This window comes from Wasmannia auropunctata, unplaced genomic scaffold (assembly GCF_000956235.1).
Source record: "Wasmannia auropunctata unplaced genomic scaffold, wasmannia.A_1.0 LD336028.1, whole genome shotgun sequence".
Taxonomy (NCBI): domain Eukaryota; kingdom Metazoa; phylum Arthropoda; class Insecta; order Hymenoptera; family Formicidae; genus Wasmannia; species Wasmannia auropunctata.
The window spans coordinates 648,806-662,784 of record NW_012026862.1 but is presented as its reverse complement, the minus strand read 5'-3'; the positions used below and the strand labels follow the sequence as shown (position 1 = coordinate 662,784).

The 13,979-nt window shown below is 42.1% G+C and overlaps 1 protein-coding gene across 3 annotated transcripts in view; it reads left to right on the top strand.

The window, feature by feature from the left end:
• Positions 1 to 13,979, top strand: part of LOC105452601 (carbonic anhydrase-related protein 10) — a 156,167-nt gene that overhangs the window by 63,875 nt on the left and 78,313 nt on the right. For all 3 annotated transcript variants that reach the window (XM_011693876.1, XM_011693875.1, XM_011693874.1), the window contains exon 2: positions 2,607 to 2,654. In XM_011693876.1, the coding sequence (XP_011692178.1) occupies positions 2,607 to 2,654 (48 nt within the window). The remainder of the gene's footprint in view (positions 1 to 2,606; positions 2,655 to 13,979) is intronic.

Genomic DNA, 13,979 nt, shown 5'->3' with positions numbered 1-13,979 from the left:
CTTTTTATATTTATATAGCGCATTGCACAAAACTATCACGTGTCACCAATGTAGGAAACACCGTTCAAATACGCGTCTAAAATTGCGGCCGGATGAAGGATAGCGCCGTTTTCATCTTCGTACGTGGTACCGGCGATGGTGAAAATCAGCGACGCGCGTCATGCGGCGGCGAGAAAAATTTCCTCACGCGGATGAAAGCGACGGTATTGAATGCAGAGCGATATATACAGGTGTTCTAGTTTGCTCTTTCATCTATGAGTATTTATTCTCTCTCTCTCTCTCTCTCTCTCTCTCTCTCTCTCTCTCTCTCTCTGTAAATATGTTTTTTTTTCCGTATGCATCGAGCATTTCGCGTTCAGAAACAGTCTGAATATAAAACGTGCGATGAATGATGGAATGTTCCGCCGAGAAAACAAGTCTTCCGCAAATGAAATATTCAAATTAGGCGTATCGAGCGACGCGACGTTGTCCTAAAATATCCGCGCCGGAGGAAATGTCACGGTCGAAAACTTCGGTCGGGGGGGAGGAAGGGGGGGAGGGGGGAGGAGTTATACGAGACTAATAAACTTTTTCATCGTGTCGTAAAGAAACTCATCTGTTTTATTCCGCGAGAATTGAGTCAAAACTGTCGTTTTAATAAAAACATATTATTGGACGGCTGAAGATAGCGAGGCAAAACTAAATGTGCCGTCCGTCAAGATGAGAGATTAATTCGACATGTAATTTCGTTGTATTAAAGTCAACAACGTTTGCGAGTTACTGACAATGAGTCACCCACTTCTGCCGGTGTATTATCTCCAACGATCTGCGGACGATGCCTGAATATGCAGTCATAGAGATCGGGGATAGATTTAGCAAAAATGGCGCGAGCGTGCCGTTCGCGCGTTCGACTTGCTCGCGGCTGCACGTTCTCGACAACCGATCCTAATGTCGGCGTTCCAAGATTTGCCGCGTGCAACGCGCTCGGATCTGATGATATCATCCGTCGAGCGTGACAGTGACAGGCGTCACTATCGATTATGCACGATGCGCGCATAAGCCGCCGCACGATTGTCGATCCCGTCGCGCATTCTCCGCTAGCGCATTCCACCGCGATCGCGTATTCCATTTGTATTCGGCGCTTGACAGCCAAAGTTCACACGTTCGCTCTCTCTCTCTCTCTCTCTTTCTCTCTCTTCCTCTCACCTCGCGTACCTACGTATAAGGAACCCGATTTCACGTGACGACAGCGCATCAATTCTCCGCCGGTCATAACACGCGAGCGCGATGGCAGATTTCGATACTTGTAAAATGATTTCCTTCACGCTACGGTGGGCGGGAAGGGGGATGAGAGGACACGGGGACTTTCCTACGACGTTTTCAGATATAAGTCATTTATCTCGAACGGGGAGGGGAGGGGAGGGGAGGGGGAGCTCACGGCCCCGATAAACTCGCCGAGATCGATGTATACAACCGCGTTAATTTATATTCGCGTCTCGCCCAGCGTTTCTTTGACGATGTTTCTTTATATAAATTCCCCGAATCGTAACGTGGCGCAAAGTGTTGCCGGAAACGTCATGCAAATCGCATGCGGACGAGACCGATATTTAATCGCGCAGTTATAGCGTAGAACGCGTGCCTGCGTCGGTCCCATTAAGGTGTGTACGCTGTACAATCAAGCAATGTATGCCGTGCCGTGTTGCACGTCGTACACGCGGATAAACATGTGGCGCGTCAGATATTATAGACACGAGTTGGTTAGTCCGTAACGGCCAATGGATCATGAACGTTGAAACGGAGTAGACACCTATAAATATCGCTTGTGGGAGCGAGAAGAGGAATGCCGAGATTGACAATGGAAAGGGAGAAAGGGGGAGAAAGAGTGAGGGAGGGAGACAGAAATTGAAGAGAGACAAAGAGAATGAGAGTGAGAGAGGGAGGGAGCGCGGACGAGGCGGCGATCCGGGATAGCCCGAGAAAGTTTTCCAATTTGAAGCAATTAGTTTGCAGTACGGCGTTGGATGGCATGCATCCAGATAATCGAATATGGGTCAACGTCTAAAGCGGGATGAGGGTCGAGCTACGATCAGAGAGGCTGCGAGAAGCAGAGAGAGAGAGAGAGAGAGAGAGAGACAGAAGGAAGAGAAAGAGACGGGGCGCAAGTTTCCCGAGTGTGTGCACGTGCGACAGCGTGGACCCGTCGCACTTCTGGTATGTCCGACGCGCATAAAACCACGTGGCACAATTCGAGAGAGCAGCGCCCGCCTTAGAATTCTGCCGCGCGATAATCGATTGACCGATCGTCCCCCCGATCCGCAACTGCAATTGATCGATGCACCGGCCGGCGTCTTCGGACGCAGTGATGGAGCTCCAAAGTTTTCCCCCGCCGTATACGTGTGTCTGCGGGCTCTCGGCAATTGCTCTCCGGGCGAGATGTACGAGAAAGAAAATTGCGGCCCTCGCAATCTAAACGCGCAACGTACGCGCGGATTTACCTCTCGGTACTGGCCATATACAGCTTAGAACGATTTACACACGAGAATTTAGAAGGCGGTTATATGTTAATATTTTAGAGAGACGAGATTTTTTTTCCTTTTACTGATATTCCTTTATGTCTCTATTTACAGAATCCGAAGCCAGCTGGGAGGAATGGTGGACCTACGATGGTATTTCCGGTGAGAATATAGCTTTCTTTCTTTCTTTCTTTGAACTTTCTTCACTTTCTTTCTTAGAGAAGATATAAAAGAATCAAAGCAAAAGTGTCAGACGCTTGTTAAATTCGTCCGTTTAAATCGAGAACGCCGATAACTCTAAGTATATGCGAATTGTTAATTAACATTGTTATTACGTAACGTACTGGTCATTAGTTATACATATTTACCGTCGAGAGAAACGTTTGCTGAGCTCACGACATTTTTTTCCGGCTCTGCCGCGCCCGTGCCGGCTTTCACGTGTCGAGCGTAATTTCCGCGTTCTTCACTTTTTTGATGTTTCCGACTGTCGCGCGGTATGATAGACAAAGTAGGAAACTTAACCGGCCCCGGTTTCCACCAAGTTTGTTCATTTCGCGCAAAATTCTCGCAACTTCACTACCGAATACTAAGATTTGCGCGACGTTGATAGTAGAATTAACATTATCCCGAGGACGTGGCACGCCCGCCAAGTATATGTTGTACAATTAAAATTAGTTTTATAACATTCTATATATAAATATACATGGTAGTTAATTTATCATGCTGACTGCATCGTACATTTAATTTCTTGTAATACCATTGAGCTCAAGCTTATCGTAAAAATTCAGCTTATACAGAAGAAATGGCGGAATGAAATTCGGCGGCGTATCGATGACAGGTGCATCATTCGCTAAGTGATCACTATTAAATTCCTAAGAACAGGATACAAGCGGTTTCGCGAGCTCAGCCGGTCCGTGCGGCTTCCTAATTTTCTTAATTTTAAGTTACGAGGCCATCGAGTGCCTCCGAGCGCCGGTGAATTTTTTAATCTCGCACCCATCCCCTTCCCCCCTCCCCTCCGTCGTAGTTTTTATTAAAAATAAGGCGAGCGCGCGCGCCGATAAGGCTGCACCACGTCGGTCCTGGCTCTTGAGTTTAGTGTTGTTCCGCCATGCGAGCCAGCTGCCACACGAAAAACAGTGCCGTATACTCGGGGCGTTCGCATAAAACGCCAAAAATTTCAGCTGCACCTCAGTCGTCCACCGACCCTCTCTCTCTCTCTCTCTCTCTCTCTCTCTCTCTCTCTCTCTCTCTCTCTCTCTCTCTCTCTCTCTCTCCATCCTTCCCTTCTTTCCTCCGCTCGTCGTTTCCTTCGATCGGCGCGAGCCCTACCCCGAATTTCTCTTCAGCCTGTTGATGTCGGGGGAGGAAGTTGTTGATCTCATTTCGGAATTTACGAGCGCCACAGAATTTCGCCATCGATTAGCATTAGCTCGAGTGCTGCAACGAAATTAAGCTTCGTTCCGCGAAGTGCCAGTAATATCGTTATCGCAATATTCTTCGCGACGGCGAAACGCGGAACTTATCGCGTCATTTTTCTTCGCCGGGACGGACTTTGCGCTTTGATCTGCGCGCAAACACGGATTTAAAAGGAAAGCTCGAGGGAAATGCGGAAATCCCACTTCAATAAAATGAAAGGGTGTATCATCCTCTATTATCATACATTACGGCTGAGTATCCTGTATTATCGTGTATTACGGCATCGTTCGTTATTTATTATTAATTATATAAATTGTAGCATTTATAGTCTCAATATTATCTGTGTATTTTTGCAATTTAATTCAGAAAGGGATATTTATCAGACATAAGATGTTGTTAGTATCTTATATTTACACTGAGAAAGAAAAATTGTAAAATCAAATGAATCTTTCTTGATTCAACTGTACTTGGCGGTTGTCAAAGAAATATTTGTTAATTCACAAAAATATCATGTTAATGTTATCGATGAATGTTTAATTCAAAAACATATAATTGAACCGAAGAAAAACTGTCAACGAAACGTATTTAGTTATTTTAACAACTTTTTTTCTCTGTGGATATTTTATTTTGTTTTTTTTTTAGATTATTTTACAATCGAGCGCAGCGCGTCGCATTATGTAGGAATTTTTCTACGGAACAGTTCGCGCTTTAGGTGCACCGCTAGGCCGTCGAATCGGCTAGGTGACTTATTACCGGTGATCGGTGGCAGAAGTCGATTTTTAGGGCTCATATCGTGGACAGATGGGGGTTTTCGTTTTACAACCAATAAGCGTGCACCCTTGGTCGCGCACTTTGACCTGAACATTACGTACTCCGCTTTTTCCTTTTTATAGAGAGTTTCCCCACCCCGAGATTTACACCGTGTCCTCTTTCGTCGTTTTGCGAAATCTTTGATAAATCTCAAGGCGAATTTTTCTCAGAGCGCGAAGTCTGATTACTTCGCCGCTTTTATAACTAAATTTTTTTAACGTTCGACACTACCTAGCATCTTCCTAGATAACTTTCGACGGAAAATAAACTGTCAAGGTACTCTTGAATTTAGTCCCGAGATAAGATTTCGTTTCCACCTCCTAGCGGGAATTTAATTTCACCTGCAGAAGCGCATTACCTCATAATTCAAAATTTTGCTAATGAAAAATTAACCGCAGATTGAAGACGAGACGGGAATTATGTTAACGTGATTCTCCTAATGGCTTTAACAGATGTGTTTCTTTAATGCTTAAGGTAGTACATGTTTTACGCGAGTATCAACCGCGGCGGGAAGGCTGCCAATTTCACAGATTCGCTGTGCGCGAGTGCAGCGTGCATGAACAATTGCATTTCCGCGTGTATTTATGCGACGGCGGAATAATCTGGTTACATTACAACGCAGATTGCAAGTTGAGCACTTATGGCTTTTTTTCGACCTCAAAATGCGCCGTCGGAGCCGCGCTTACCGGAACGGCTCTGATTTTATGAGCGACGTGCTGCATAGTACATGATATATCTTTGATTTCGCCTCGGGGGTATTCGAGCAAACTGCAGCAGGGCTGAACTTTGCTACCGTTGTTATATTATAAATGTGAGACGGAAGGAAAAAAAGAAGTTTCGAAAGATATATTGCTTCGATTATTCGCGAACATGGTCGGAACGTGTTCCAGAACGTGTTTACCGGGGCGCGCTCCTCTCTGGACTGCGGATACCTGCCGAAAAAAAAAAAAACGAGGAAACGCGTGAAAGTAACTAATTTAGGAGAACTCGGCGCGCGCGGCGCTCGTTCTTCCGAAGTAAAACTAATACGCTAACGTTTAAGATATCAGAAATTTCACCGACACTTGCGCACCATCGCGCATTGAATTATTGTAAACAAGCGAAATATCTTAATCTCCCAATTACATATTCCGTAGTTTTTGTTCCCATGATGAATGCTAATTCATTATGTACGCGATGCATTCAAGCTGCAGCGTTCGCATCGATTTTATAGCAGATTAAACGCGGCTGCCGCTCTCAGCGCCGATTTTCCATAATAAGGGGGGAAGGGGGGAGGGGAGGGGTGGATACTTCGCGGCCGCGGTGCGGGACGGGATTATTAGGGTCGCGAATTACGGCGGAGTCTGCAATGTGAATCGTCGGACGAATGAGAGCGCGTCGCGGCGAGAGATGGTTTGCGGAGGAAAATCTCCGCGGAAACGCGCGGAACTTTTCCAGGGCGACGGGATTAAGCTCGGCGCGCGCTCTTTCGGGGTCGCTCCTTCACTCCTACCACGCAACTGGTAGCATTGGCAGCACCCCGTTACCTCGACGAATAGTTTCTTAAGCCCGGAGAGGAGAGGAGAGGAGAGAGAGAGAGAGGAGAGAGAGAGAGAGAGAGAGAGAGAGAAGCACTACGAAGCTGAAGATGAAATTTTCGCGGTGCGGCGAGAATATGTCTTTCCGGCTAAAGACGCTGAAAAATGTAACGCGTTTCTCGGGAGGGATTCGTACAGCCTCCAGCCACGCGTTGCATTTCTAGTTGGAACTGCATTACGGACCGCTGTAGAAAAAAAGCCGTTTCAAATTTTAATGCAATAGATACGCAAAAACGATCTCTATTCGTGATAATGTATAATAGTGGAAACTTGAACATTTGTATACAGACTGCAGTGGAGACATTTGCGACGTGTGGAAAATTTTCAATTCACTGTGTAAAAACGACAGAGTCGGCTTTTGACTATTTTATTATATATTTGCACTATTTTTAGACCACGCCGTAAGATGCACGTAAGATGCACGTACGGTGGTTGATAACAAAATTTCATGTAGAACGTACGGAAACTTGATGAACCTGTTTTCGGCGAGTTTGAAAGAAAGGAGACGATTTTCCCGGCGGAAATTGTGAATTGCCTGTTTTCTTGCCGTCCAAATATTTACCCGAATGAATGGCCTTTTCAAACTGCCGACGTGTACCGCGGGCCTGGGCCGGCGGGGGTAGGTTTGCCTGCTAAGTTTTCGGTAGCGACTGAGAGTGCCCGACTACCCGGATATTTGCACATCCGCGTTAAATCACTAACACTAATGTATTTATGAAGGAGAAGTTAGACGAATCTCCATGCAATACGATAATTGAAATTACTGCGCAAACCAGTTTACCAGTGGGAATTGCGGGCTTCTGCGTTCTAAATATTCGAAAGCCTCGCGATATTTGCGCAGCTACATAGAGCGAGAGAGAGAGAGAGAGAGAGAGAGAGAGAGAGAGAGCGAGAGAGAGAGAAAGTGCTTCCTAGCTGCCGCGCTCGCGACAACTGAGAAAATAAGTAATTCCTCGTTGCGGATTAAGTCACCTCTCGGCGCGGTTTTTCTCCACCGCGCCGTATTTTTTCCACAACTTTAATCGAACGTTCTCCCATCGGAGATTTGGACAAAAATATTACTGACCATATTGTGGATATATAACTGTTACTATCTGCTATTATTTCTATACTCTTTGTGATTATTACATTATTTTATTACATGCTGCTAGTGCATTTTTTTTTACTTATTTATCATCTTATAATTTTATATTATTTATATTTGTCTCATTTTGTATATATTTTTCATCTCTACTTCTTGTTTATCATCTATTTAACTTATATTACTTACTTTATATTTTTATATTTGTCAGCTTATTTTGTAATTCATTTTATATCTTCTCTTAGCGTTTAACATTACTTTACTGTCATAATATTACTTGTAATTAGTTTTAGGTTTAGATTAAAGTTTTTAGACTGCATTAGGCTGATACTTCGTCTATTGCATATGCATGTTCTTATATTATGTCTTATTGTTTTCTGTTCTTTCACGCTTCTTCAGTGCACATAAATAAAGTTATTATTATTATTTTTTTTATTATATTTCTATTTTTGTTATGTTTCTTTATATTATCAGAATTATGTATTTTGACATTTTTTTCTCTATCTTAATTTGCCACGAGCAGTTTGACAACGAAACTAGAAATTTCTTGAACTCCACACTCGATACGGTCCTTTACCCAAATTGCGGAGTTGTCCGCTGCTCAACAAGCGTGAAATGGCCGGACTCGACGTTTGGATCCAAACGCGAACAAGGCGGACGGAAATATCGAAATACGAAAGCAAACGCCGAGGCAATTTTACAAATGGTTGCACGAATACTGAATGTTTTCTAACAGCCGAATAGAGAAAACATTGCGTAGCTTCGTGCAACTGAAATAAATGACGATATACACGCGGAGAAAGACGCGAACGCGCGCGCGTGTTAAAGCACTTTCGAAATGGTCGATAGATAAACAAATTATTAATATATATTTGTGTCAATATGTATATATAAATATTTAAAGATTTGCAGTAAAATTTTTGAAATATCAAATTTTTTTAGTATAATAAAACAAAAAAGGTCGTAATCTACAAAAAATTTTAGTCATTTCTATATCTTTTATTTATTACTAAATTTATTTAAGTTTATATTTTTTTGTACATTAGATAATTCTAGTTATTTTATCTCTTTAAGGATACTTATATTAAAATCCATAATAGATTTTGTCTTTCATAATCTGCATGCAAGTTGAAACGAGGGCAAAGCTAGAACATATTGTTTAAAATAACATGGATATTTTTGACGAAAATAACACTTCTGAATATTTGATACGAATCTTCCAAGCTCTTCTGAAATATTCACTGTGTGTCCTGTAGGTCATTTCTGCGGTACCTTTTCGTACCGGACATGAATATCTCGCGACGCTATCTTCAGGAAGTTAAACGAATATATACCGTATGCATTCCACATTGCGTACTAAATCGGAATTCTCGGTATAATATTCATATTTAAGAATCGCCTGTGTTAATAAATCTCATCAGTTGAGCGAACGATTTATTTCCGTGAATAATCCAGAAGAAAAGTTTTCTCTTGCGAGTTAAAAATATTTTGAGAGTGAAAGTCGGAGTAAAAAATATGTCAGTTTACAATAGTACTCCAGATAATCGTTTTAATGAAGCAACAAAATAGACACGTGAATTTTAAATGATATGCAATTTAGCCGAATTTAACGAAATACATAGTTTCTTTTACAGCTTAATATAGAGAGAACGCTATTAATAAAATTTTTTCGTCCCTGCCATTTTCGTTTGCCGACGTTTTCACAAATGCCGTTACACGAATCAATATAGCGATGCAATTTAGCGATTCGACCGGCGATAGCCGAGATTTATAGGACAGATATTCGCGCGACCGGTTTAACTAATCGCCGAGCAGCAGCGAACAGCTGCTTAGGCGGGCGCTCTGAGTTTCTGGTAAGCAAGTCGATCATACGGTCAATCAAAGTTTGCCTGAAAGCTCAACTATTCGGCCGCGGTGAGATTACCGAGGCGTATACACACGCCCGCTGCAGCCAGCTCGGGGAACGGGCCACTCGCGTGCGTAAATCCGGGATTCCTACTTGGCATAGCCGAGCATACCGCGGTAATCAAAACCGTCTCGCGCTTACATATGCAGCAGTCCACTTTCTCGCACGCCACCGCCGGTCCTGGGAGAGAATGCATCGTGCGCATTATTTAGGGAGCGGTTGAAGAAATGAATTCCACGAGCATCGGACGTAAATGTTTATCGGACCTTGACACCTGATTGCAGTTTAATTCTCCGCTGTATATATGCTTAAGAGAAGAACTCCATTTGGGAGAAAGAGAGGTAACGGGTATTCAACGCGATCTAATGTAGTTTTGCGGACGTTAATGGGATTAAAATGAAACCATCCTGAATGTGAAGTGTAGAAAAAGCTCTTGCTCACGAAGCTCCCGTCTGCGACGATCTTTGACAGAGCGAGCCACGTAAATTTGACCTTTCTTTCCTCTCGAGATACACTGGGAAAACACTGCAGGGTACGCGACATTCACTCGCGGAATGGAAACGGCGCGCGTTAGCCAAATAAAAATAGCGTGCCTTCATTTGTAAAGTGACATTAGGTTGCGCCGCCGTGGCAACGCGCTCTCGTGCTATTTTGATATCTCACAGGTAGAAAGTAAACCTCGTAAAAAGATGATAGAAAACTTTTGTGGTAAGGAGAGGAATGAATTCATCCGCGGATAGGATCGATATCGCGATTATTTATAAAACGCTGGTGCCTTGAAATAATTCAGATTTTCATTAAAAAAAAAAAACGTAATTTTCATCGGTCAGAGCGGACGGTCGGCGGCGACGCGGTGTGTAGATCCCGATAACGTGATTCATTGGGAATGTAATTGATTTCGCGCGCCGCGCAAATATTATTTCGGGCGCCGCGATATTTATATGTATGTACATGCATACCCATATGGCGCGGCGCGGCGTCATTAATGCAGGTGCAAAATGGATCGGCGCCTTTCGGCGCGGCGGGGTGGGCGCGCGTAACGGCGTCATAAAAATTCTCGCAGGTCGAAGATTTATGCCGGCCCTTTTTGACTCACTCTCTGCCATCCCGCCGCGCCGCGCGCGCAAAATGATGCATTGATCTCTCCCATGACGCCGGGGCTCCGATGTGTCCAAAGCGTAGCGTTCGCGTCAGGGTCAACGAAATTTCCAACCGCGATTTATGATCAATGGGTCTCGATCGCGCGCGCGCTTCCAGATTTAGCTCGCGAATTAGAGCGACATTTTGCGTTTCGCGATGCGGATCAAATCCCGTGTATACGTAAATCTAACGCATCCCCTCGCGGACGCATATTTTTTTCTCTCCTCCCCTCCCTTCCTGCTCCTCTTCATTTGCCCGAAATTTTGTTTATGCGCCAAACGCGCTATGAAACACACGTTGCTTAATTAAAAAAATTGTACAGTTTGTATATCTCGTTTCCTCCGCGGACATCCGCGATTTGTGACCGGCGCGACCTGCTGAAATTTTTGAAATCGCGCGGAATTGCGGCTGACGCATCTCACGTAGTGTAAGAACACTAATGAAATCCTGCGGTCCACGGCGATGTTTCTGGAGGCCGACGGCGGACGGGAATTTCTCGGAATTTCAGTAATTTGCGAAATGTCATGGAATTTGGCCACGTGGTCATACCACACGTGTCCGATATCTGATCGAATGGTTGCCAAAGCCAGGGTTGGTTTGTGCACATGTAAGCTTTTGGCGGTTAGAATGTCGGAGTTTCAACGAAGGTGCAAATCTTCTACAATTTACTTAAATCCATATGTCCATTTGTTTAAATCGAAGTGTGAATTTTTTTTTTTTTTTAAATATCTATAAAGACATATTTTCTTATACATTTTATGTTGGAAATTATTTTATGGATGCTACATAAATTAATTCTCAATATAATTTAGATTTCTATATCTTAAATGAATTAATCCTTTATCTTTCAACAAATCGACTTTATTTACTATTCTTGTTATATACTGTCAAAAATGTTCGGAAAATTCCACGAGATTTAAGGTACTGAAGTAACTTAATTTTACGAAATTATAGGTTGCTGAACACGAAATTTTTAACATTCAAAGCAAATTTATTAAATTTCTCTTAAAATTCTGATACTGTATCGTAGAATTATAAACGGGTTTTTAAAATTATTAAATGGTAACAAAAATTCCGATACTGTACCGCAAAATTATAAACGGTTTCTTAAAATGACTGGTAATGAAATGGTAACGGAAATTTAAGATATCGTAACTGGAAAAAGTTGCGCAATGTGGCTTGTGGAAACGACGTTCTTTCGCAATAAGCTCACGGACGGAGAAAGGTGGACAAAGAATAGTGATGATTTTAATAAATAATGCTGCTTATATTATTTATCTTCTTGATATATAAATAATAAAATAATACGAGCGAAGTATGTTTACACAAATAACTAAGTGTGTATAGATTATATGCAGTATTCTCATTAAAGGAGAAAAAAAAATTGTTTATCAATTCATTAATTTTAACATATATGTATGGTTTATAATTATTTTGGCGTATAAATAATAAAATAATGTGAACGAAGTATGTTTAAACAATTGCGTACAAGGAAAGAACAATTTTGCTGAATCCAGATCTGAAAATAATTTTGTTCAACAATCAAAATAATTTTGTGTAAAAGTCAAAATGATTACTAGAATATCAAAACGTTTTATAGCAATGCTTATCAGTTTTAACATTCCATCAAATTATTTTGATGAATGAACAAAAAATTATTTTCAGATCTGTTTTTAGCAAAATTTTTAGATCTTTCAACAAAATCGTTCTTTCCGTGTACATACGTGTGCTATATAATAATACTCAATATATCAAATGTACAGTCAAAAAGTATGTACACTCAAATATAACTCTTTATAACTATAATTATAAAATACTTTTTGACTATATACATTTGATATATTGAGCATACCATATAACACACGTCACGTATGTATGCAGTTGTTTGCATAAACATACCTCGCTCACATTATCTTACTATTTATGCGTCAAGGTAATTATAATCTGCATATATGTTAAAATTAATAAACCGATAAAAAATTTTATAATTTTTTCGTTAATTTTCAGTTACAGTTACTGCAAATTACTAAACTATAACGGAATTTTTAGAGACATGTGACTAAAGCTTTATGCAGTTACTTCTTCTAAAATTTTTATTCCCGTTTAGTAAATTTCAGGAACGGTAACTGCACAAAGCTTTAGTCACACGTATATCTGAAAATTCCCATAGAAATGTCTAACAGTGTAAGATTTCCCTTGAGCGATTATCAATTACGGCGTACGATTGAGAGGACGTACTTGCGCGTCTTACATCTTCGATCCACACTCGGCGATGTGAACGATGAAGTTCCAGGCGCGGGATTAAATCGTCGCTGCAGTCACGCTGTGCGTGAATTCCGACGCGGCGAGAAATCAAGTCGTGGATAATTAACAAGCCGAATCGAAAACTTCTAATAGCTTCCATCTCTGGTGGCTGCGCTCCGCGAGGATTAACGAGTCTACGCATGCGGAAACTTCGTACGAGAGGAGCGACGGTCGGCGCGTTGTGTATTCCGTCGCACGGAAGTTTGCGCGAAAGATCGCAAATGTGAGCGCGTATCCGTACGTGCATATATCGGCGAAATATTCTTGCGTTTCAGATTCGAACGGAATCGAACGTTCGACGCCGCGAAAGCTTAGTCGAAGGTGGATTCAAATCAGATTTTCGTGACACGCGACGGTTTGAAGAGCTGTCACAAATTTCCGGATTAAGTGCATGAAAACCGAACGAAATGGGTCTGCAAATAAACGACATTATGTTATCTTTCTCGGTGATAACAATCCAATTGAAATAATGTTGCGGGAAATGAATTATGAGAGTAAGAAAATGTCAAATCCCCGAAATGATTTATATATTATTTACATAGAGATTACCCTAAAATTTCGATCCTAATCGCGTAATAAAAAATCGATGTAATCGCGACGGCAAGTTTTGATCGAAATGGCATTTTGATGAGAGGAGAATGGAGTTAATATCAAAACGGGATAGATTAAAAGTGATTTGTATTATTTATGTAGATAGCCACATAGCTCTCTTGGCCTTAATCACGTAACAGAAATCAATTGTATACATTCGTCAATCTGCATACCTGAATCTAATCGATATCTCGTCGTCGTGTAAAATTTCAACGACATTCTGGCAATTAAAAGGTCGGCGAGATGCGGACGGGACGTGATTGGGGGAAAGAATAGCGCTTCCTGATTCGTCACGTCTCTTTCTCGCAGTGCGTATTATCGATTTTAAGGTGGACACAGGTGCACGAAGCCCATATCAGACTACACATTGAAGATTGAGGATCGCGAATTGGAGATTAGAATTTTACCAATTGAAAACGAAACGGATTGAGATCAAAATTGTCCGCGATTGATCGAATTTCTGATCTTCAATTTGCAATCTCCCAATGCGTAGTCTGACACGGGCTCAACGTGACGTCGAGCTTGAATACTTTAGCGCGCGGTCGAAACTCGGTGAGGTACGATGAATCAAACAACAGCGGCGACCGACGAAACACACAAAATATACGATTCCCGTGGTTTTTGCCACCGCAAACACGATTCAGGCCTGAGAAGGGTTG